Source organism: Jaculus jaculus, chromosome 5 (assembly GCF_020740685.1).
Source record: "Jaculus jaculus isolate mJacJac1 chromosome 5, mJacJac1.mat.Y.cur, whole genome shotgun sequence".
NCBI classification, from domain to species: Eukaryota; Metazoa; Chordata; class Mammalia; order Rodentia; family Dipodidae; genus Jaculus; species Jaculus jaculus.
Window position 1 is genome coordinate 9,906,077 of NC_059106.1, and position 24,531 is coordinate 9,930,607.

At 52.0% G+C, this 24,531-nt stretch overlaps 1 protein-coding gene across 1 annotated transcript in view; it reads left to right on the forward strand.

The window, feature by feature from the left end:
- Disc1 (DISC1 scaffold protein) overlaps nt 1-24,531 on the forward strand; it is a 298,193-nt gene that overhangs the window by 50,211 nt on the left and 223,451 nt on the right. Inside the window, exons 5-6 of the mRNA XM_045148675.1 lie at nt 9,394-9,514; nt 13,172-13,407. Coding sequence (XP_045004610.1) covers nt 9,394-9,514; nt 13,172-13,407 — 357 coding nt within the window. The remainder of the gene's footprint in view (nt 1-9,393; nt 9,515-13,171; nt 13,408-24,531) is intronic.

Consider the following 24,531-nt stretch of genomic DNA (forward strand, 5'->3'; position numbering starts at 1 on the left):
CGCGGCTCTGTGCTCCTGTCAGAACTCCCGAGGCTGGGCGGATACGCGGCTCTGTGCTCCTGTCAGAACTCCCGAGGCTGGGCGGATACGCGGCTCTGTGCTCCTGTCAGAACTCCCGAGGCTGGGCGGATACGCGGCTCAGTGCTCCTGTCAGAACTCCCGAGGCTGGGAGGATACGCGGCTCAGTGCTCCTGTCAGAACTCCCGAGGCTGGGCGGATACGCGGCTCAGTGCTCCTGTCAGAACTCCCGAGGCTGGGCGGATACGCGGCTCTGTGCTCCTGTCAGAACTCCCGAGGCTGGGCGGATACGCGGCTCTGTGCTCCTGTCAGAACTCCCGAGGCTGGGCGGATACGCGGCTCTGTGCTCCTGTCAGAACTCCCGAGGCTGGGCGGATACGCGGCTCTGTGCTCCTGTCAGAACTCCCGAGGCTGGGCGGATACGCGGCTCTGTGCTCCTGTCAGAACTCCCGAGGCTGGGCGGATACGCGGCTCTGTGCTCCTGTCAGAACTCCCGAGGCTGGTTGGATACGCGGCTCTGTGCTCCTGTCAGACACCCGAGGCTGGGCGGATAGCAGCTCTGTGCTCATGTCAGACACCCGAGGCTGGGTGGATACGCAGCTCTGTGCTCCTTTCAGAACTCCCGAGGGTGGGTGGATACGCGGCTCTGTGTTCATGTCAGATCTCCCGAGGCTGGGAGGATACGCGGCTCTGTGCTCCTGTCAGAACTCCCGAGGCTGGGCGGATACGCGGCTCAGTGCTCCTGTCAGAACTCCCGAGGCTGGGCGGATACGCGGCTCAGTGCTCCTGTCAGAACTCCCGAGGCTGGGCGGATACGTGGCTCAGTGCTCCTGTCAGAACTCCCGAGGCTGGGCGGATACGCGGCTCAGTGCTCCTGTCAGAAACCCCGAGGCTGGGCGGATACGCGGCTCAGTGCTCCTGTCAGAACTCCCGAGGCTGGGCGGATACGCGGCTCTGTGCTCCTGTCAGAACTCCCGAGGCTGGGCGGATACGCGGCTCTGTGCTCCTGTCAGAACTCCCGAGGCTGGGCGGATACGCGGCTCTGTGCTCCTGTCAGAACTCCCGAGGCTGGGCGGATACGCGGCTCTGTGCTCCTGTCAGAACTCCCGAGGCTGGGCGGATACGCGGCTCTGTGCTCCTGTCAGAACTCCCGAGGCTGGGCGGATACGCGGCTCTGTGCTCCTGTCAGAACTCCCGAGGCTGGGAGGATACGCGGCTCAGTGCTCCTGTCAGAACTCCCGAGGCTGGGCGGATACGCGGCTCAGTGCTCCTGTCAGAACTCCCGAGGCTGGGCGGATACGCGGCTCTGTGCTCCTGTCAGAACTCCCGAGGCTTGGCGGATACGCGGCTCTGTGCTCCTGTCAGAACTCCCGAGGCTGGGCGGATACGCGGCTCTGTGCTCCTGTCAGAACTCCCGAGGCTGGGAGGATACGCGGCTCTGTGCTCCTGTCAGAACTCCCGAGGCTGGGCGGATACGCGGCTCTGTGCTCCTGTCAGAACTCCCGAGGCTGGGCGGATACGCGGCTCTGTGCTCCTGTCAGAACTCCCGAGGCTGGGCGGATACGCGGCTCTGTGTTCCTGTCAGAACTCCTGAGGCTGGGTGGATTCGCGGCTCTGTGCTCCTGTCAGAACACCCGTGGCTGGGAGGATACGCGGCTCTGTGCTCCTGTCAGAACTCCCGAGGCTGGGTGGATACGCGGCTCTGTGCTCCTGTCAGACACCCGAGGCTGGGTGGATACGCGGCTCTGTGTTCCTGTCAGAACTCCCGAGGCTGGGTGGATACGCGGCTCTGTGCTCCTGTCAGAACACCCGAGGCTGTGAGGATACGCGGCTCTGTGCTCCTGTCAGAACTCCCTAGGCTGGGTGGATACGCGGCTCTGTGCTCCTGTCAGAACTCCCGAGGCTGGGAGGATACGCGGCTCTGTGCTCCTGTCAGAACTCCCGAGGCTGGGAGGATACGCGGCTCTGTGCTCCTGTCAGACACCGAGGCTGGGTGGATACGCGGCTCTGTGCTCCTGTCAGACACCCGAGGCTGGGCGGATAGCAGCTCTGTGCTCCTGTCAGAACTCCCGAGGCTGGGCGGATACGCGGCTCTGTGCTCCTGTCAGAAATCCCGAGGCTGGGCGGATACGCAGCTCTGTGTTCCTGTCAGAACTCCCGAGGCTGGGTGGATACGCAGCTCTGTGCTCCTGTCAGACACCCGAGGCTGGGCGGATACGCGGCTCTGTGTTCCTGTCAGAACTCCCGAGGCTGGGTGGATACGCAGCTCTGTGCTCCTGTCAGACACCCGAGGCTGGGCGGATACGCGGCTCTGTGCTCCTGTCAGAACTCCCGAGACTGGGCGGATACGCGGCTCTGTGCTCCTGTCAGAACTCCCGAGGCTGGGCGGATACGCGGCTCTGTGCTCCTGTCAGAACTCCCGAGGCTGGGCGGATACGCGGCTCTGTGCTCCTGTCAGAACTCCCGAGGCTGGGCGGATACGCGGCTCTGTGCTCCTGTCAGAACTCCCGAGGCTGGTTGGATACGCGGCTCTGTGCTCCTGTCAGACACCCGAGGCTGGGCGGATAGCAGCTCTGTGCTCATGTCAGACACCCGAGGCTGGGTGGATACGCAGCTCTGTGCTCCTGTCAGAACTCCCGAGGCTGGGTGGATACGCGGCTCTGTGCTCCTGTCAGAACACCCGAGGCTGGGCGGATACGCGGCTCAGTGCTCCTGTCAGAACTCCCGAGGCTGGGCGGATACGCGGCTCAGTGCTCCTGTCAGAACTCCCGAGGCTGGGCGGATACGCGGCTCAGTGCTCCTGTCAGAACTACCGAGGCTGGGCGGATACGCGGCTCAGTGCTCCTGTCAGAACTCCCGAGGCTGGGCGGATACGCGGCTCAGTGCTCCTGTCAGAAACCCCGAGGCTGGGCGGATACGCGGCTCAGTGCTCCTGTCAGAACTCCCGAGGCTGGGCGGATACGCGGCTCTGTGCTCCTGTCAGAACTCCCGAGGCTGGGCGGATACGCGGCTCTGTGCTCCTGTCAGAACTCCCGAGGCTGGGCGGATACGCGGCTCTGTGCTCCTGTCAGAACTCCCGAGGCTGGGCGGATACGCGGCTCTGTGCTCCTGTCAGAACTCCCGAGGCTGGGCGGATACGCGGCTCAGTGCTCCTGTCAGAACTCCCGAGGCTGGGAGGATACGCGGCTCAGTGCTCCTGTCAGAACTCCCGAGGCTGGGCGGATACGCGGCTCAGTGCTCCTGTCAGAACTCCCGAGGCTGGGCGGATACGCGGCTCTGTGCTCCTGTCAGAACTCCCGAGGCTGGGCGGATACGCGGCTCTGTGCTCCTGTCAGAACTCCCGAGGCTGGGCGGATACGCGGCTCTGTGCTCCTGTCAGAACTCCCGAGGCTGGGCGGATACGCGGCTCTGTGCTCCTGTCAGAACTCCCGAGGCTGGGCGGATACGCGGCTCTGTGCTCCTGTCAGAACTCCCGAGGCTGGGCGGATACGCGGCTCTGTGCTCCTGTCAGAACTCCCGAGGCTGGGCGGATACGCGGCTCTGTGTTCCTGTCAGAACTCCCGAGGCTGGGTGGATTCGCGGCTCTGTGCTCCTGTCAGAACACCCGTGGCTGGGAGGATACGCGGCTCTGTGCTCCTGTCAGAACTCCCGAGGCTGGGTGGATACGCGGCTCTGTGCTCCTGTCAGACACCCGAGGCTGGGTGGATACGCAGCTCTGTGTTCCTGTCAGAACTCCCGAGGCTGGGTGGATACGCGGCTCTGTGCTCCTGTCAGATCTCCCGAGGCTGGGTGGATACGCGGCTCTGAGCTCCTGTCAGACACCCGAGGCTGGGCGGATACGCAGCTCTGTGCTCCTGTCTGAACTCCCGAGGCTGGGCGGATACGCGGCTCTGTGCTCCTGTCAGAACTCCCGAGGCTGGGCGGATACGCGGCTCTGTGCTCCTGTCAGAACTCCCGAGGCTGGGCGGATACGCGGCTCTGTGCTCCTGTCAGAACTCCCGAGGCTGGGTGGATACGCGGCTCTGTGTTCCTGTCAGAACTCCCGAGGCTGGGTGGATACGCGGCTCTGTGCTCCTGTCAGATCTCCCGAGGCTGGGTGGATACGCAGCTCTGTGCTCCTGTCAGACACCCGAGGCTGGGTGGATATGCGGCTCTGTGCTCCTGTCAGAACTCCCGAGGCTGGGTGGATACGCGGCTCTGTGTTCCTGTCAGAACTCCCGAGGCTGGGTGGATACGCGGCTCTGTGCTCCTGTCAGAACTCCCGAGGCTGGGCGGATACGCGGCTCTGTGCTCCTGTCAGAACTCCCTAGGCTGGGTGGATACGCGGCTCTGTGTTCCTGTCAGAACTCCCGAGGCTGGGCGGATACGCGGCTCTGTGCTCCTGTCAGACACCCGAGGCTGGGTGGATACGCGGCTCTGTGCTCCTGTCAGAACTCCCGAGGCTGGGTGGATACGCGGCTCTGCGCTCCTGTCAGACACCCGAGGCTGGGTGGATACGCGGCTCTGTGCTCCTGTCAGATCTCCCGAGGCTGGGTGGATTTACAGCCAAGAGGCTTATTTGGCTCACGACGGTAGTGGCCAGCAATCCTGTTTGTCATGACATCACCTTTGAGGGGGGGACCTCTGACCGTGTGTCTGTGTGGCAACATGGTGGAGAGGCACAGGGGAGTGGAGTGTTCAAAACCATGAACAGAGGATCAACATTCTTCTTCTTTTCCTCCTCCTCTTCCTCTTTCTCTTTGATGTGTGTACATGTGTGGGCACACACATATTTCGCTGCATGTGTGTGTGTGTGTGTGTGTGTGTGTGTGTGTGTGTGTGTGTGTGTGTGTGTTTGAAGACATGTATTCGGGAGAGTCCTTGCCTTCTAGCTCATTTGAGGAAGTGGCTCTTGTTTTCATTTACTGTTCACAGGCTGGCTGGTCTGTAAACTCCCTGGAGATTCTCCTGTCCCCACCTCCATCTTGCTGTATGTGTGGTGGGATTGCAGAAACCCCCACAGATTCTGGCTTCTTCCGTGGGGTCTAGGGATCCAAACTCAAGCACTCATGCTTGGGTCAGCAAGCACTTTGTCCTCTGGGCCTTCTCCCCAGCTCCCATCTTGAGTCTTAACAACCTGCTTTTGTATCTGCTACATTTCCCCAGAGTGACAACTTCGGAGTTCTTGTAGGCCCCAGCATCTCTGAAGAGCACCACCTCTCTGCATCTCTCACCCAGGGCAAGCCAGATTCAAATGCTGTCATGTACCCCTCCTTCCCTCCCTCCCTCCCCCACTCTTCCTCCTTCCCCTCCCCCTCCCTCCCCCCTCCCTCCCCCCTCCCTCCCCCCTCCCTCCCCCTCCCTCCCCCTCCCTCCCTCCCTCCCTCCCTCCCCCCTCCCTCCCCCTCCCTCCCCCTCCCTCCCTCCGTCCCTCCCTCCCTCCCTCCCTCCCTCCCTCCCTCCCTCCCTCCCTTCTTTCTTTCTTTCTTTCTTTCTTTCTTTCTTTCTTTCTTTCTTTCTTTCTTTCTTTCTCTGCTGGTGTGTTTGAGCCCCAGGCTAGCCTCTAAATCTTAGTCATCCTCTTACCTCCCAAGTGCTGGGATTATAGCCTGGCACCACATGTGACAATTGATTTCTTCTCTAAGCAGTGTGGAGGGGGGTGAGAGCCCATATTAATATCCAGATTAGTACCTGCAACTCCATGCTTCCCCCTCCCCCCAGGCCTGAAGGAAGCAGCACATGACCATCTAGTATTGTGGGGGGGGGGCAGGTCTAATGTGCCTCAAAGTGTCTGAAGCCCACATGCTGCTCTGCAGAGCTCTGCCTTTCATGGTCAGCAAAGCTTCTGATGGGATTTATTTAAATCATAAGCATGGAGAGGATTTATTTGAAACTCAGACATGTTCAGGAGTGACAGGACAGATTGGCTACATTAAATTATTGAAGTCAATCATGGTTACTTAGTGGGTGAGGTGAGGACCTTTCTATTGCTACTATTGTTATTTTTTTGAGACAGGATCTAATTATGTAGCTCAGGCTGGCTTTGAAGTCATCATGTAGCTTGGCTGTCTTGAATTCATTTTGTAGCCCAGGCTCTCCTTGACTCACTATCTAGTTCAGACTGAGCTGGAACTCCTGGTGATCTTCCTGCCTTGGCCTCCCGAGTCCTGGGAGATAGAGGTGTGCCCAGCACGTCTTCATTCATTGCTATGAAAATAGCCCATGCTCACTGCAGAGGCGTCTTTTGCACGTGCATGTGTGTACTGATGTGTGATGGCGGTGTGTGCACGTGTGCATGGAGGCCAGGACAACCTCGGGTGTCATCTCAGGAACACTGCTCGTGTCCTTTTTGGACAGGGCTGCTCACTGGCCTGGAGCTCTCTAAGTAGGCTACAATGGCTGACCACCAAGTTCCAGGGATCCACCTGTCTCTATAAAGATTGTGGGCACATGCCACCATGCCTGGATTTAAAATTTTTTTTTTTAATTTTGAGCCAATCCCAACAGACTGGCCTTTTTTCTTTCAATGCAAGAGAGAGAGAGAGAGAGAGAGAGAGAGAGAGAGAGAGAATTAATTGGTGCTTTAGGGCCTCCAGCCACTGCAATTGAATTCCAGATGTGTGCATCACCTTGTGCACATCTGTGACCTTGTGCTATTGCATCACTGTGCATCTGGCTTATGTGGGACCTGGAGAGTTGGACGTGAGTCCTTAGGCTTTGCAGGTAAGTGCCCTAACTGCTATGCCCACTTTTTTTTTTTTTTTTTTTGGTTTTTCGAGGCAGGGTCTCACTCTGGCTCAGGCTGACCTGGAATTCACTATGTAGTCTCAGGGTGGCCCAGAACTCATGGCGATCCTCCTACCTCTGCCTCCCGAGTGCTGGGATTAAAGGCGTGCACCACCACGCCCGGCTTTATGCCCACTTTTTATGTCAACAATTAATTTCTCTTTCTTTCTTTCTTTCTTTCTTTCTTTCTTTCTTTCTTTCTTTCTTTCTTTCTTTCTTTCTTTCTTTCTTCCCCCCCTCTCTTTTTTTTTGGTTTTGTAAGGTAGGTTCTCTCTCTCTAGCCAGGCTGACCTGGAACTCATTATGTAGTCTCAGGCTGGCCTTGAACTCACAATGATTCTCCTACCTTTGCCTCCTGAGTGCTGGAATTAAAGGTGTGTGCCACCATGCTTGGAATACTTAATTAATTTATTTATTAGAAGATAAAGAGGGGGAGAGAGAGTGAGAATGGATACGCCAGGGCCTCTTGCCACTGAAAACAAACTCCAGATACATGCGCCACCATGTGAATATATCTGGCTTATGTGGGACCTGGACAATTGAACCTGGGTCCTTAGGCTTTGCAGGCATGCACCTTAACCACTAAGCCATCTTTCCAGCCCTAAGTAAATTTTTTTAACATATGTTTTATTATGACCTTCTGGTTCCTGTTTCTGGCCTTTATTTTGAGGTAGGTTTCACTGTGGCTCAGGTTGACCTGGTGCTCTATAGTCCCAGGCTGCCCTCAAACTCATGGCAGTCTTCCTACCTCTGACTCCCAAGTGTGCTGGGATTAAAGGTGGGCCCCACCATATCCAGTTATCTTTTTAAATTTTTAACTTTTTACAGAGAGAGAGAGAGAGGGGGGGCGGGGGAGGGAGGGAGAGAGAGAGAGGGAGAGAGAACTGGTGTGCCAGAGCCTTAGCCACTGCAATTGAATGCCAGATGCTGGTGCCACCTACTGGGCATGTGTGGCCTTTCACTTTCCTCACCTTTGTGTGTCTGGCTCATGTGGGATCTGGAGAGCTGAATATGGGGTTCTTAGACTTTGCAGGCAAGCATCTTAACTGCTAAGCTATCTCTCCATCCCCCTAGCTATTTTTTGTTGGTTTTTCTGGCTTTTAAAATGTGGGCTCTGGGGATCAGATGCAGGCCCACATGTTAGTACTTTACCCACTGAGCCATCTCCCCAATATAGAGATCTTAGACTGGCCAGAGGAAATAATCTTACTACCTGACAAAAGAGCTGATGGCATGATGGAAATTGTTTTCTTCTTTTACTTCAGACACATATTATTTATTAATTTTAGTTTTATTTGTAAGTGCAGAGAGAGAGATAGAGAGGGGGCAGAGAGAGAGAAAGACTGAGAATGGTATGTTAGGGCCTCCAGTCCTAACTAATTTTATTTTTTTAATATTTTATTTTTATTTATTTATTTGACAGAGAGAGAGAGAGGGAGAGAGAGAGAAAGAATGGGCGCACCAGGGCTTCTGCCATTGCAAATGAACTCCAGATGTGTGCACCCCCTTGTGCATCTGGCTTACATGGGTCCTGGGGAATCCAACCTGTGTCCTTTGGCTTTGCAGGCAAACGCCTTAACTACTAAGCCATCCCTCCAGCCCACCTAACTAATTTTATTTTGAGACATATCTTGTTAAATTTGCCAAGGCAGACCTTGAACTTGGAGTTTATATGCCTTAGCCTCCAAAGTAGGTGGGGTTAAAAACCTGAACCACGAGGCCCAGCATTAAGAAGTTTTGGATGGTCTTTCAGCAACGGTTTACTGTGGAGCTCTGCCCAAGCCCTTGCCTGTCAATCACATCTCTACATCTGCACTGCTAAGCCCAGCACTTGGACTTGCTCAGTTAGGCAGGAGTTCCAGGGCAGTGCTATGCAGTGTAATAGATGTGAACCTCATGTGTGACTTTAGTTGATCTAGAAATGACATTGAGAAAAAGCAAACACTGGGTAAAATTGGTTTTCACAATATATTTAATTCAACCCATTATGTCAAACATAGTATCCTTTCAACATGCAGTGAGCATAAAGCTATCACAAATGAGTTATCCTGCACTCTTTATTTTCATGGACTCTTTAAATCATATGTGGATTTGATATTCCATTTCACTTTAGCTTGGGCTAACCTGTGTCAGGTGCTCATAGCCCCATGTAACCAGAGGCTATTGGATAGGAAGGTAAAGTTTCACTAGATGGCCTTTGGTTGAGAATTAAGAAAAAAATCCCCAACAGGGGCTGAGGAAGTTGCTCAGTGGTTAAAGATACTTGCTTGCAAAACCTTCCAGTCCAGGTTCAGTTCCCCAGGACCCATATAAAGCTGGATGGACAAAGTAGTGCATACATCTGGAATTCACTTGCCCTGGCTCAACCATGTTCTCTCTCTCTCTCTCTCTCTCTCTCTCTCTCTGTCTGTCTCTCTCTGTCTGTCTGTCTCTCTAGCTAATACATAAAACACTTTTTGAAATCCCTAATAGATTGCAGCTAAACCAGAAGTGTACATTAGGGATCTTGTCCCTGCACATTTCCTAAAGCTTAGTTGGCTTGTGGACCCCTTGTGGAATTTCTTCTCCCTGCCTACACCAATACATGTCTGTCACTTTATGGTTCCACAGTGATGACTCTGCAGCCCTGCTCAGGGGTGAGCGGAGGCCATTGGAGGCCTCTGTCCAGGACAGCTTGCATGCAGCCATCACCAGGCGAGACTGGCTTCTTCGGGAGAAAGAGCAGTTGCAGGTGAGTAGTATAGAATCTTCCAGAAAAGGGTTGGCCTTGTTCTTATCCACGTAAACCAGATGTGGTGAAGTGGGTCTTTGCTCACTGAAAGGAAAGATGGTGGAGTGGCTGAAGGGCATGTAGGAAACTCGGGGCGCAGGAGGAGTCAACTACTCTGCAACATAATTTTGTTTTTTTTTAAAATTATTTTTATTTATTTATTAGAGATAGTAAAGGGGGCAGAAAGAGAGAGAGGAAGAGAGGGAGAGAGAAGGAATGGGTGTCCCAGGGCCTCTAGATGCTGCCAACAAATTCCAGATGCATGCGCCACCTTGTGCATCTGGCTTACATGGGTCCTGAGCAGTTGAACCTAAGTCCTTTGGCTTTGCAGACAAGTGCATTAACCACTGAGCAACCTCTCCAGCCCTTCAGCATCATTTTCCTTGGGACCCTTTGGCTAGACTCTCCTTGTCTCCACCCATCATTTGACCTGCAGAAACTTCGCGTGAGAGACAAGAAGAGATCTGTTTTCTGGGAATGTTTCCGCCATGGGGGACTCTGAGAGGCAGCTGTTAAGGGGCATGGTTGCTGGTCTGAGTTGGGTGGGGACTACATCTGGAGTGACCAGCAGGTACCTGGAAGCCATTCGTGGGCCAGTCCAGTGATGACATGTGGCCAATATCTGTCTAGAGCCAGAACTCTGAATGCCGTTCCGAGGCAGGAGCCTGGATGCTCTTGTGGCTAGAAGTGACATCTGGGCCTGCTCTAGTCTGGAGGTCCGGAAAGCATTGACTAGTGGAGGCAGTGGTTCCTAGGTAAAGCCTGGATCTTCAGCTCACCCATTCCAAAGCCCGGCAGAGATTCTCTGTATTAGTAAATTTTCCCATTGCTGTGTCAGAAACCTTGCAGAAACAGGGAGGAGAGGTTTATGTTGGTTCACAGTTTAGAAAGTATAGCCCACCATGGTGGGAAAGGCATGCTGGAGTGCCTTGGACTCTTAACAGGGGAGCATGAGTGTACTGGTCACAGCTCACCGCAGACAGGAAGTGGAGAGGCAGCAACCAATCACCTTCAAGGCTCCTCCTCCGAGAACCCCTTTCTTCCAGGAGGCTCCACCTCTTAAAGGTTCCACACCTTCCCAAAATGGTTTCACTAATGCTCAAACACACAGTCTATGGGGGCAGGTCACATGGGAACTGGGCCCTTGTCCACAGCGGATAAGCTTAGGCAAATGGGGAGGCTCTGTGCCGAGCAGTCAGCTAAATTTGCTCTATGCAAGTGCCTCCAGTGGCGAGGTGGTGAGCAAAGCACGAGTGAGCATGGTTTGTAAACGTCCCCCACAATCTGAGCACTGTGCTGGGCAGGGAACTGTTTGGATAGCTGGAAATGTGCATTCTGGTTTGGAATGTTTTTTGGTTTTTCGAGGTAGGGTTTCACTCTAGCCCAGGCTGACCTGGAATTCACTATGTAGTCTCAGGGTGGCCTCCAACTCATGGTGATCCTCCTACTTCTGCCTCCTGAGTGCTGGGATTAAAGGTGTATGCCACCATGCCCAGCTTGGAATTTTTAAAAAATGTTTTATTTATTTATTTGAGAGAAAAGAGAGAGAGAGAAAGAGAGAGAGAGAGAAAGAAAGAGAAAGAGAGAGGGAGAGAGAGAGAGAATGGGCACACCAGGGCCTCCAGCCACCGCAAATAAACTCCAGATGCTTGTGCCCCCTTGTGCATCTGGCTTACGTGGGTTGTGGATAATTGAACTGGGATCCTTTGGCTTTGGCAGGCAAATGCCTTAACCACTAAGCCATCTCTCCAGCCCCTGATTTGGAATTTGTTTTCACCAGTGGAGGTCAGTACCACTCCCAGGGAGGTCAGAGTGCATGGAGGAGACCAACAAAAGCACAAGCTAATAGCTAAGTTGGGGCATAACCTAGGCAGGTACAAAGAAATGGATAAAGGGTGTGGGTGGAGATTTAGTATTTAATGGGACAGAGCTTAGGATGGAAGAGTGAGGAGATCTGTGGAGGGGCGGTGGTGGGCACGTGGTTTTTGAATGTTCTGATCTTGTCCATACTGCTGAGCTTGTTCCTACAATGGTGGGGATGTTAATCCATGTTACATCTCTACAGTTAGAAGAACTTGAACTGGGTCCTGTGGCTGTAACCCCAGCACTTGGGAGTTAAAGGCTAGCCTGGACAATGGCACGAGATCCCATTTCTATTGAGTGTGTGCGTGTGGGTGAGCGGGTATGGAGATCACCTTCCATTTCCATTGAGGCAGGGACTCTCACACGTCACCGCCATATTTGCCAGACTCCTGGGGAGTCTCCCGTCTTCACCTCGCATCCTGCCGCAGATGCCTGTGGTGTCCTGTCAGACCTCATGACGGTTCTGGGGAATCTCAGGTCTTCATGCTTGCATGGCGCGCACTCAATCCACTGAGCACCCAGCTCAACACCCTGTCTCTAAAACACAAAAGCAAAGTGAGTGAAGAAAAACTAAAGAGGAAAGAACAGTGAAAAGAAGTGCAGGAGACAAAGGAGGGAGAAGCCTTATTTGTTGAGAGGCTTTGTCAACCATCAAGAGGCACCAGGTCTTAGATGTCCAGCATGTCGTGGCTGTCCCCCCCCTCTGGGACTGCAGGAGGCAGAAGCTGTGGGGAGTCAAGAAAACATGTGTCAGAGACCAAAGACCCAAGAATTGGGCTAGACTCTTATCAGCCAGACCTCAGTGTATACAAGAGTGTGTTTATTAAGAGAGTTGGGATTTAAAAATTTTTATTTACTTATTTGGAGGGGAGAGAGAGAGAGAGACAGAGAGACAGAGAGAAAGAGAGAGAGAGAGAGAGAGAGAGAGAGAGAGAGAGAGAGGGAGGAGATTGGGCCCACACAAGGGCTTCTTGCCACGAACTCCAGATGCATGTTCCACATTGTGCCTCTGGTTTTATGAGGGTACTAGGGAATCAAACCCAGGCTGGCAGGCTTTGCAAACAAGTGCCTTTAACTGCTGAGCTATCTCCCAATCCCAGGGGACTGGTTTTTAATTCGGAATTCTGTGGGTGATGAGATGGTTTTGTCACAGCACTGCTCACACGCTGGGCGTTTTGCTCCCCGCTGCTTGTTTGATTCGTTGACCTCAGCGGATGACAGTAACGGATTGCTTGGGTTCTGGCTTGCTGTGTTACCGGAAATTAAATTTATTTAACATTCTTATGAATTTTAGACACCATGGATATCTACAACATTGTATTGTTATCTCAATCCTGTGGACCCAATGAGCCATGGTTTTTATCTGTCTCTGCACACTGCATTCTCATTTTTGGTGACAGACCCGCATTTTCTCCACCTGATCTGTGGTTACGCCTCAGTGTGTGATGGATGTGGCCCGTGTCTTTGCTTGTCTGTCGGAAGTGAATGAAGCCGGTTATATATTGCTTGGTGTTTTTTTTTCCCAATCAAAACCTTGGCCATCCACGGTCCATATTTCATGCTCTGGAAGGAAAGTTTCTTCTCCTGCTGTCTCAGCAGCACCATCAAGCTGGCCCAGTGTTTCCAGTTCAGAAAACCTTCCTGCACATAAGGGGAGGCTCCAGGCTGCCGCGTGTGGCACACTCTCATCTAACTGAGCCCCGGCCAGCAGAAGCGGGGTTAATGCATGGAATCTGTTCTCCCCATTCTCTGCAGAAAGAAATCGGAGCCCTCCAAGCGAGGCTGTCTGTGCTGGAGGCCAAAGAACAGCAGCTGGGAAGAGAGCTGGAGGAGCAGGAGACTCCACTGCAGTGGCAGGGCCGTGACCTGATGCCGCTGGTGGCCCGGCTACCCCTGGGCCAGCTGCAAGAGTTCAGCAAGGCCTTGCAGGACACCCTGGCCTCTGCCAGCCAGGTGCCCTTTCAAGCAGAGCCACCTGGAGCCATAAGGAGGTACTGGTGAAGTCCTACTGGTTTGAGCTTGCTTGCCTGCCTGTCCTGCTCTGTGCCTTCACACGCCCACAGACGTTTTCCTTGTCTGTTGTCTCAGGAGAAGGAATATTGGTGTTCTGGTTTCACTGTGTGGTACAGTGGGAATTTTTTCCCTATTATCTTGCATCTTGTCCACCCAACCTGCTAATATGTCAGCCCTGACCCCACTTGGGTAGGTGTGTCCCATTTCCAACCTTGCCCCAGGGATGACTCCTCTCTCTTTAAGAACTGTTGGCATTCAACTGGAAAGAGACTTTGATATTGACTGTGGCAGTTACCTTTTCATTGCGGGGACAAAGCACCCGACCAGAAGCAGCTTATGGGAGGAAGGGATTTATTTCAGGGTTACGGTTTCCAGGGGAAGCTTCACCATGGTGGGGAAGAGCATGGCAAGAGAAGAAGCTGGCTCACCTCTTCATACGACAGCAGCAGGGAGACAGCAGCGGGCGCTGGAGTTCTCAGTACCCAGTAGGCTATACCATCAACCTTAAGGTCTGCCTCTAGTGCTACCAGTAGGACTCTGCCTTCAAAGCCATCCCATTGGCCTTCTCTGATCATCCATCAGAGATGGCCTCTGCTTTTCCCAAGGGACAGGGTATAGCACTGAGAAAGGGTGACTCAGCAGTGTTTCTAGCCAGTGGACCTGTGTTGACAGCTTGTACTGGCTGAGTGCTTGCTGTGTGTCAGGCACGGGGCTGATAGTCGCCTCTGTAGACCTATTAGGCTGTTTCATAGTTAGGGAAGAGTCATATGAGCAGGTTAATCATTTTCCCCGTCTCAACTGGGGAGAAAAGCTGGTACTCACAAATCCTCCAGCAGGGAGTGGAAATCTTCCCTGCATTTCGCACTGTGGAGAGTTCGCCGGATGTGCATCTGCCAGTTTCTGCGGTTTTGATTTGTTGTTTTGGGGCGTGTGTCTGCTGACATCTGATATCTTCCTCAGTTACTCTTTACCTTACTATATTTCCCACCTTGGTTTTTGAAATGACTCCCTCGCTGGGCCTGGAGCTCACTGATTCAGCTAGACTAGGTGGTCAGCAGGCCCCAGGTGTCCTCCTGTCTCTGCTTGCCAGGGTTAGGATTACACGCATGTGCTGGGGCTCTAAACACAGGTACTCATGCTGGCATGACAAGCACTTCACTCATGGAGCAACCTCCCCGGCCACTCTTTCTGGCTTTTTGAGACAAGTTCACGATGTAGCTCAGGCTGGCTTCTAGTTCTCTATATAGCCCAGGTTGGCCTTGAACTCTGGATCTTCCTACCTCTGCCTCCCAAGTGCTCAGATCATATCTACGTCTTGCCCTTCAGAAGTTCATGCCTCATTTTTGAAGACGGATGGATGGAACACACACAGGGGTTGGGTGGCCGTGAGAGCAGGGGGGCTGTGAGGTGAGAGTGCTCGGTGTAAGAGTGGGGCTCAGAGTGCTGTTGGGTGGGAATGCTGTCCACCTTTGGGGGGTCTTTACTCAACTGTTTCCTGCCCAGCTTGGGGTGGGGGGTGCCAGACTCAGAGCTCCCTCCCCGCTCCCAGCTGGCTGAAATTGAAGTCAGGTCCTGCAAAGGATCTGCTCTCTGTCCATAGGAGATCCAGCCACCCTGTGTCCCTTGAGCACGGGTACTCACACCCCACAAGGCCCCTCCCACAGAAATGTCTGACAGGGATCCCTGGGACAGGAAGACAATAAGGGCATCTGCTCAGGGGCTGGTGCCTGGGTGAGCAGAGTCACTATGTCATCCTGGCTGGCCTTGGACTTGCGCTGATCTCCTTGTCTCAGCCTCCTGACCGCTAGAGTGCTGTGATCACAGGTGTGTGCCGCCACACCTGGCTAGATCTTTCTCATATCTTCCATCATCTTCAACCTCAACTGAAGGTGTCCTCAGCGGCCGGCCTCAGACCCGAGGTGCTGTTTCCGGGGAGCACTTCTGCTTTCTGGGGTCTGGCACCACACAAACGTGAGGGAGAAGGTGCTTTCCCTTGGCGAACCAAGCATGAGCTGAAAGGGAAGCTTCCAGAGAGCACTGGCCTTCCTGAGTGTTTTCCTTTGGGACCCTTGTGCTGGCAAGAGGCCCCCTCTTCCAAGGTCTGTTGGGTATCTGCTGGCCAGTGTTGGAGCAGAAGCAGAAGGCCTGTGCTGGGATCATAGCCCTGATGGCTGTGGTTTAGGAGTTGTAACCTAAGCAGAGAAGTCATTCTGGTGATCCCGTGTCTGTGCTTGAGGTCACATGGTTTACCCTGAGGGGAGAGATGCCATACACTGCCTTTGAGAACAGCCGGCAAAAATGCTTTTTAATAACTTTAAAATTTCTGGTTAAAAATAAAAAGACATCAAAATGGAAGAAGGATTAACCAAAAAGAAGGAGTCAGAGGATGGGGTGGGTGGGGAGAGGAGAGCAGGTGATGGGACTATGCTTGAAAATTGTCACTGAAAATTTTATAAACTTGGGCTGGAGAGATGGCTTAGCCAGAGGATCCCAGTTTGATTCTCCGGTAACCATGTAAGCCAGATGCATAAGAGGGCACATGCATCTGGAGTTTGTTTGCAGTGGCTGGAGGGCCTGGTGTGCCCATTCTCTCCCTTTCTCTCTGCCTCTTTCTCTCTCTCAAATAAATAAATTAAAAAAAATTTATAAACATTTTTTTTCACCCTAGTGGACAAAAGGAGGCTGTTTTTAAGCACGTGGAAGAAGCAGACAGGGCAGAAGCCACGGAAACCATTAGGGTCATTGAATTCCCCCCATGCCTGGGGTCCCTGTTCCTGGGCTTCAAAACAAGCTCTCCATTTTCTTCTGAAAATCTGCCTCCGATGAGAGGGTCTGGAAGGGCAGCTTTTACCAGTGACCCTGATGCTCCTTCACATTTAAGCCCATCTTTCTAATTCCACCCCATGCTCCACGATGGGACTGGGCTGTGGGCGTGGAGCCGGCGTGGTAAGGAGAGAGGGAAAAGAAAAGGACACAGGTAGCTTGCAAGGGCTCCCAAGGGCCACGTGTATGCACGAGGATGTGAGGTTCTGTCCGTCTGGCATCGACTGAGGAGCGTGGTGAATCACAGTTCGCCCGTGGCTGCCAGCTGCCCTCCCCTGGTTAGCTGGGGGCTGATGCTCCGGGGAGGGCTGCCTGCGACAGGGTCTCGTCCGCACCTGGCTCCCTGCAGAGCGAGGGGGGATAATTGTAGTAATAAGAACCGCGGGGATGGGGAGGGCTGGGTGCGCACGGTGTGCCTAGCGTTCTTTAGAAATGCCTGGCTGGTTTTTGTTAGTCTGTGGTTGAGTTCTTCATCCCTAGGCTCTTGGGATTTTTCATGCTTCACATGAAATGTGTTCTGGCAGCTCATGGATGAATTGTCTCTGGTTGTGCATTTGGAAGAAACATGTCACATCTTTTTACAAACTGTTGGCACAAACTGAAGCAAACACCAACCCCTGGTTCCAGAGGATCTGGCAGGGCTTCGGTTGGAGAGTCTGGGAGTCTTCCTGGCACAGCTGGGCTCCAGAAGTGCTGGGTGGGCAGGACGCGGGCCTTCGGCGCCCCTCACCTCCTCAGCCAACTCCAGGGCTCGGCAGCCGAGGGTGGACTGCACGGGGTCCGTCCCCACCAGTGCAGCAGGAGCCCCGCAGTGCACAATCCCAGCTGGGTTAGGGCTCCTGGAAGTGAGATCTGAATTAATGAAACCCAGCAGCTCGCAATTGACTCGAAAAAAAAATCAATCATCGTGCTGTCCCCTCACATACATATCTGACTACAGCAAGGAGACACGGGGAAACAGAAGGCTGGAATTGGAAGACAGACCTCCCACCCCCCCATCAGGAAGGTCTGGCTGAGAGTCACAAAGAAGGGTGTGTGGCAGCAGCTGGGTGCACGCGCTGGTCCCAGGCATGCACCAGAGCACGGGGTGAGGGACACGCACTCAGCAAGCTGGGCGGCGCAGAGGCGGGGCTCCCCTCAGAGTTCACCCGGGCTCTCCTCCATGTCAGCTGGTTCTGTAGGTTCACCTCCACCGGGGTGTGGCCTGTCCTCTGCCTTCCACCTGGACCGTTTGCCAAGGACAACGGCATTGGACACTTCCTCCCCCACCCCCAGCATATGAAGGCACTTGGAGGAAGGCGAGCGCTTCGCGTTCCCGAGACTGCCTGCCTTTTGAGAAAGTTCTGGCCTTTCTCTGTCTCCACCTTCCTGTCTTTCCTCAGGCATCTTGCAGTTCCCAGGAATGTGTGAGGCAGGTAAACATTTGCCTGGGAAGTGAATGCGGTGAGACAGCAGTGTTGTGAGGGGAGACCCTCAGGGTTTGGGGCGCTCGGGCAGGCCTGTCCTCTCAGCTCATCCTGCGTGACATACTTGGATTGATAGTGACAATCACACATTGATTCTGAATATCCGCCATTTACAAAAGCTCCCGTTTTGACGTACAACAACCCCATGAAGTACACTGGACCATGTCATTAGTCTTGTGCCCAGTTTGCAGGTGCCACGGCAGTAGGCGACTTCACAGCTCTGACAAGTGTTTGAGATGGAGAGAGCAGGGTTCGCGCCGAGGGCCCGAGAGAGCTGGGCCTGAGCGAGCGGCGGTGGGGAAGGCCTCGCAGCAACGCCGCCCTCGGCGGAGACCGTGACTTGTCCTGCGTGAAGCTTCCTTCCCGGGAGCCGAGGAGGCCAGGCGGAAGAACACGGCGCCTGGCTTTAGCAGAACAGCGTAAAAGAATCACTGAAGAATCCCGGAAGCAGAATGTTGCATTCTTTTCCCCTCTTCCGTCCCCAAGCACTGGGACATTGAGAGGGACAGGTGTCCAGGTCTTAGCTGTGGGACGTAGAATAAGGCTCACCACAGTGGAACGTGGTCCTGAGCGGAGCCCGTGGCCTCGGCTCCCGGGCCTAGCGGCACACCTGCCTCCAATCCCGGCACCTGGGAGTAGAGGAGGAGGATCAGAAGTTCAAGACGTGAGACGCTGTCTCAATAGAAAACTATTGTGACAAAAAAGGACAAGTGTTTTGCAATACTGGCTACCAGACACAAAATGGACATGGTATTCACGACCCCACAGTGGCTGATACTGCCTACACGAAACCTGCATAATAGGAGGGAAAATGATGATATCAAGATAGAAGAGAGACTGGTTGGAAAGAAGGGATTCAGTGGAGAGGGAATTCACAAGGGAGAAAAGGGAGGGAGGTGGGAGGGAATTGTGATCATGGTTTATTGTCTATATGTGTGGAGGTTGTCAATAAAATGTTAAGAGACCTCCATAGAACAAGAGTGAAAAAATGGATATGTGTATAGTAATATTTTTACAAATTCTCCATGGTTTGTTTTCCTCAAGGGTATAAAAGTCTATTACATTTACTTCGCTCTTCTGTTTTTCAAGGTAGGGTCTTACTATAGCCCAGGCTGACCTGGAATTCACTATGTAGTCTCAGGCTATCCCTGAACTCATAGTGATCCTCCTTGAGTGCTGGGATTAAAGGCAGGTGCTACCATGCCTGGCTTTAGGTGGCTCTTTTAAGTCTTTGTTTTCTTGAAGCACATCTCATTAGGTAGCCTAGGCTGGCCTTGATTGCCCCGGCCAGCAGGGAGTTGAACAAGGACCCAAGGGGAAGTTAACCTGAATGGGAAGAGGCAAACAGACACAAGGAAGGAGACCAAGCCGAGTTTCTGGTCAAGGCCTCAAGAGTTTATTCTTACATGTAGGTTTATATAAGGTTGTAGGGGGAAGGGGACATATAATCAGGCCAAAGATCACAGAGTTACTGGCTAATCTCTGTTTCTTTATCAGTTACCGGCAGCACGGGGGGGAGGAGGGCTTATCACCCAAGGGTGCGATTTCTTCATTTCTGGTAACTGAGCGGTTTAGATGAGGAGATAGAAACTTAACTTGCTATATGGCAGTTTCTGTCAACATGGTCGAGGTTAGGCTCATAGCTCCCAACACTTGATCTCAGTGATCCTTCTGCCTCAGCCTCCTAAATGCTGTCATTATGGTGTGCACCAGCACATTCAGATTTGGGGTATTTTAATTTGTGCCTTTCCTCTTTTATAATTAGATATGAGTAATCAGCTGGAGTCTAAGGATTCTCGAAGATGGGAAGGGATCATTGTAAAATGATTGTAGCTACCTCTAATATTCCAGCTATAAGTTAGCTCTCATACACATCCATGAATGGGCTATATTTAAAAAAAAAACAAAAACAACTTTCTTCTGGTCAGTATTTATATTCTACCATATTATATTCTTCAGTATTTATATTCTACCATTAACATTTTGGAAAATGTTATATACTTAATTTTCTGGTAATTTGATTGTCTTCTATAATCTTTTCATAACATTTTCTTACTCTTTCTCATTGTTTTAGCCCTTTGGATGTTAATTTAATAGGGTGACCTGAACTCTTCTGGGGGCCTTGGTCTGAAGTCCTGGCAGAAGTGGGGGAGCTCTGAGGCTCTACCAGCAGAAGGCCAACCTGCTCCACTGACCCTTCTCCAGTGACCACTGGGAATACCCTGGGATGGAAATGCCAGCTCCTGGCTTGCTGAGGTCTGACCAGTTGGAGCTCATTCCTACTGAGTGGCTGGAGCAGTTCAGTCTGCCCTGTGTTCATGTCTGCTGCTGAGGAGCCCTAGGTCAGAGCCAGCCAGACCTCTGCATTCCTTCAGATGCTTATGGGGGTCTCATGTGCAAGAGTGACTTTGGTTAACCTGTTTCCTTTTCCTTCCTCCCCCTTCCCTTCCCTCCTCTTTCCTTCCTTCCTCTTCCCTTCCCTTCCCTTCCCTTCCCCACTCTTCCTCTTTCTTTCCCTCCTCTCCCTCTTCCCTTCCCTTCTCTCCTTCCTTCAGTTCCTCTTCCTCTTTTCCTTCCTTTCTGCCTTCTACCCTCCCTCCCTCCCTCCCTTCCTCCTTCCTTTTTTTTTCTTATTCCTTCTTCTTTACCTCCTTCCCTCTTTCTCTCTTTTCCTCTCAATGCTAGAGTTATAAGCCAGAGATTTGTGCACACTAGGCAAATACTTTTCCATTGAGTCATGCCCCCAGTTTTCATTTTTGTTAAGTATTCATCTTTTGGGCACCGTAATTTCAAGTATGTATGAGATGAAGGTTTGGGATCTAGAGCGATGCCTGGATTCGTCCCCATCCCTGCAAACAAACAAAAGCCCGGTCATCTTGCCGGACACTGTCATTACTGTTTTGTCTCTCTTTGGCAGGTTTCTGAAGCTGCCTGTAACTGACAGTGGAATTCCTTACTCAGTGACTTGCTTAACTAATGGGATTTTCCTCCCTACTGTTCATTCATTTTGCTCGTCCATGTTCTATTTCAGTGCTCTGTATCCAATAAAGTGTCCATCTTCAGTTTACCCTGGGGACATTTTAGCAAATGATATTGACAGTATTGCCCAGTTTTCAGAATCAGCCAGATCTCTTGCTTTGCCAACTGTCTTGAGAGAATATCTGAAGGAAACAGAAGGTTGAAATCTCCTCTGCAGACGTGAGCTGTGCATATGCATTGGAGAGATATTGAGAAATACCTGGTTGAATTATCACTTGGATACAGCAAGTGCTATGCCAAATACCAAGTAAACTATTGAAAATAAAACTGCCTTTTGTGGAGCTGGATGTAGAGGCGAGCTATGGCAGTAAGGTTGTCAGCAGCACACCAGCTGGTATGGAAGGCTCAAGAGGTGGCAGAGGCATGCCTGTGCATGTGTGTGTGTACATACGTATACATGTGTGCATATACATGTGTTCGTAAGTACGCATGTATGTGTATATGAATGTGCATGGGTGTGCAGAGGGGTTCCTATGTGTGTGCATGTGGGTGTTTGTGTATATGAGTACATGTGTATGGGTGCATGTGTGTGTGTTTACGTGTGCATGCATGTGTATATGTGTGAGGGTTCATGAATTTATGTGTGTATATGTGCATAATGTGCATATGTGTGTTTGTGCACATGGGTCTTTGGGTGTGTATGTGTGCACGAGTGAGTTATGGGCATGTGAATGTGTGTATGTGTGTATGTGTGTTTATTGGTGCATGGGTGTGTGCATCTATGTGTGTTTGGATGCATGTGTGTGGGTGCATGGGTGTATATATGTATGTGTGTGTCTGTGGATGCATGTCAGTGCATGTGTATGGGTGCAAGGGTGTTTGTGTGTGCATGCATGTATGCTCTTATTCAAGTTGGCAACTTCAGAAGGTCCAGCAGGTCCAGCAAACTGAGTCCTGGGCTCCTTGCCTCACTTGCTGCCTATAGACTCATCCATCTAGCTCAGGAAATCTTTTTTTTATTTTATTTTTTAATTTTATTTATTTATTTATTTATTTTTCTTTTTTCTTCTTTTTTTTTCTTTTTCTAGGAAATCTTTTTTTTTTTTTTAATTAGTTTTGTACTCAGTGATTACAGTCAAGTTGGTACCATTGTTAGGGCCCTTCCTGACCTCCCCGCTCCACAGGGGCCCTTCTTATTGGGGAATATGGATCGCACATTGTGGGTTGGCCATTAGTTATGGGTAGGAGGAAATGTCACTGTGTATCATGACCCAACGTGTGGCTCTGACATTCTTTCCGCCCCCTCTTCCGCAAATTTCCCTGAGCCATGTTGGGTTCATTTTAGGTCTGCTTCAGTGATAAGGTCTTGGGAGCCTCTGTGTCCCTGGATATCTGGTTTGGTAGGAGCTGATTGTTCTCTATGTCTAGTTCCTTCACTCTTGTGCTGGTACCAGGTTCACCAAGAAAACAGCATTCTTGCTTGTTTCCCCAATTATTCTTAGTTTCAGCTGGGACTCTTTTGAGATATGATGGGGTGGTTCTCCCCTTAGAACATGCATCTATCTGAAAAAGAGATAGTTAATAAATCTTACCCAACAGAGATGGCAAGTATAGTGTACGCCTTTCTCTCCCCTGCTTGCTTACGTGCGTTTATTAAAGTTCGTGGCCTTAGCATCCGACATCTCATTTGCATATTGCTGCGCTGCCGAGGTTGGGCAAGACTACTCACACGTTAACAGTGGGGGGCCTCAAGACTCAGAGGGTCACATTGTGGGTCCTGAAGACTCAGAAAGCCACATCATGGGTCCTCACCCCAGTCTAGATGCTTGGAACTGAGAGAAAGCACCAGAAAGGATGGATGCGGGCCATGAATGTGCTTGGCGTCCTGGGAAGTGTAGACTCCAGCCAGAGCCCGGGGAGTCCCAGCATGTCCCCTGGTCCCTTCATTTGCTCTCCTTTACCTGGCCGGCGAGGAGCACATCGCGTAGAACACTCAGCTTAGTGAAACCCCGTGTGCCTGATTTCAGTCAGGTTCCTGTCCTGCCCACTTGCTTTCAGGCAGAACGCAGAATGCATTAGGAAGCCTTTCTGTCCTACACTCCTCTGGAGATTCTCAAAGAGGGGCTCTCTGGGAGCATGTTCTGTTGTCACCACGCTGTCTGAATCTCTGACTGCCACCCAGTTGGATGACAGGGACATGCTTTGTTAGCCTGCAAGTGTGGCCTGCAGAGGTGCTGTATACGCACCTGCCTCTTGGAACACAACTGTCCACTGTGCCTGTCCCAGGACACAGGCAGGAGATGCTGGGTGCCTGATAAGGCTGGAAAGGACAGCACTTCCTGAAGCATGCATGTGTCCCACGCTGCCTTGATAAGGTCTTCCTAAATCTAGAGGAATTCATGACATTTTGTCAGTTGTGCCCATGGATGTCCCACTGGTGACATGTGACATTATCTGTGGTGAAGATAGAAGGGTCCAAGGCGGGAAAAGGGCAAGTAGATAAACCCTCATTTCCTACAGCGGTCACCTCTGTCGCTTCTGACCCACTTGTCCTCCACAGAGGGCTGGGGGACTATGCAGTAATTGGCACAGTTGCTAATGTCAACGGATTCCTGTGTTTGGTTTTATTTTTTTTCAATTCCAGACCCAAGTAGCCTCTGTGTTCAGATAACTGTCACTTTGCCCTTTGTGTCACTTCTCCTTTGCTTCAGGAGCGATCTCTCATTCTCAGATTGGCTTATTAAACCAGGGCTGAGGGGGGCTGGGCATGGGGGAGGTGAAGGACAGGAGGCTGGACAAAGCTGGGGATGAAACTGACATTCTCCCCCTCACTGTGTGGGGAAAGTAGGACGCCAGCGCGGGCTGTGTGCACACAAGGTGGGGTGGGATTGGATGGACGGACAGTTGCAATAGGCAGCTGACTACACAACCCAGAGAAGAGGGTTTATCGACAGTATCAGGGGTTTAGCCAGTATTCCTGCCTCCATCTCTGCTGTTATCTGGCTCCATGCAGTTATTAGATCCCCAAATCTCTGCAGACATAACCAGGGGAGTGAGAGCTTGGGGTAGAAAGACAGTAAAAGGTCTTGGATGGTTGGCCTGAAATAGTTCCTTTGTGTGTGTGTGTGTGTGTGTGTGTGGAGAGCAGAGGACGACCTTGGGTATTGTTCTTCAAAAATGTTCCTTTGAGATAGGGTCTCTCACTGGCCTGGGGCTCACCAGTTAGTCTAGACTGGCTAGCCAGTGATCCTCCTGTCTCCATATCCCCAGTGCTGGGAGTACCAGCGCATGCCGACATGTCTGGTATTCTCCCGTGGGTTCTGGGGATTGGACTCAGGTCCTCATGCTTACAAGGCAAGCACTTCATCCTCTGAGCCCTCTCCCCGGCCCCAGATTCATTTTTTTTTTTTTGATAAGAAAATGGTCCCCAGAAGAAAGGAGCTTGCTCTGGAGTCAGCAGGGTGTGGGAAGGGAGACTGCTGGAGGGTCAGCAGAGGTCAGACAGGAGTAGGAATGTGTAGGAGCCTTGATGGTTCTTCAAAGCCCAGGCTCTGGATGGGTGGGCACTTGCCTCCCCAGTGGGTCTGGCACTGAGGGCTTTTCCCTTGGTGCTGTGTACTGAGGGCAGTAGACACTGGCTGGCGGTGGGAGGAGGAAGTATGACAACATGGAAGGAGACATCTTGTCCATCTATCTGACATCTGTCATGGTGTCCCCAAGCAGGAGGCCATATGGAACTCTCACCTTGTCTTCCTGCCCTTGCACTGTCCCATACTGTGGTGAATCCACAAGTTCACGTGTAGACACACACCTGTTCAAACAACACCCACCCCT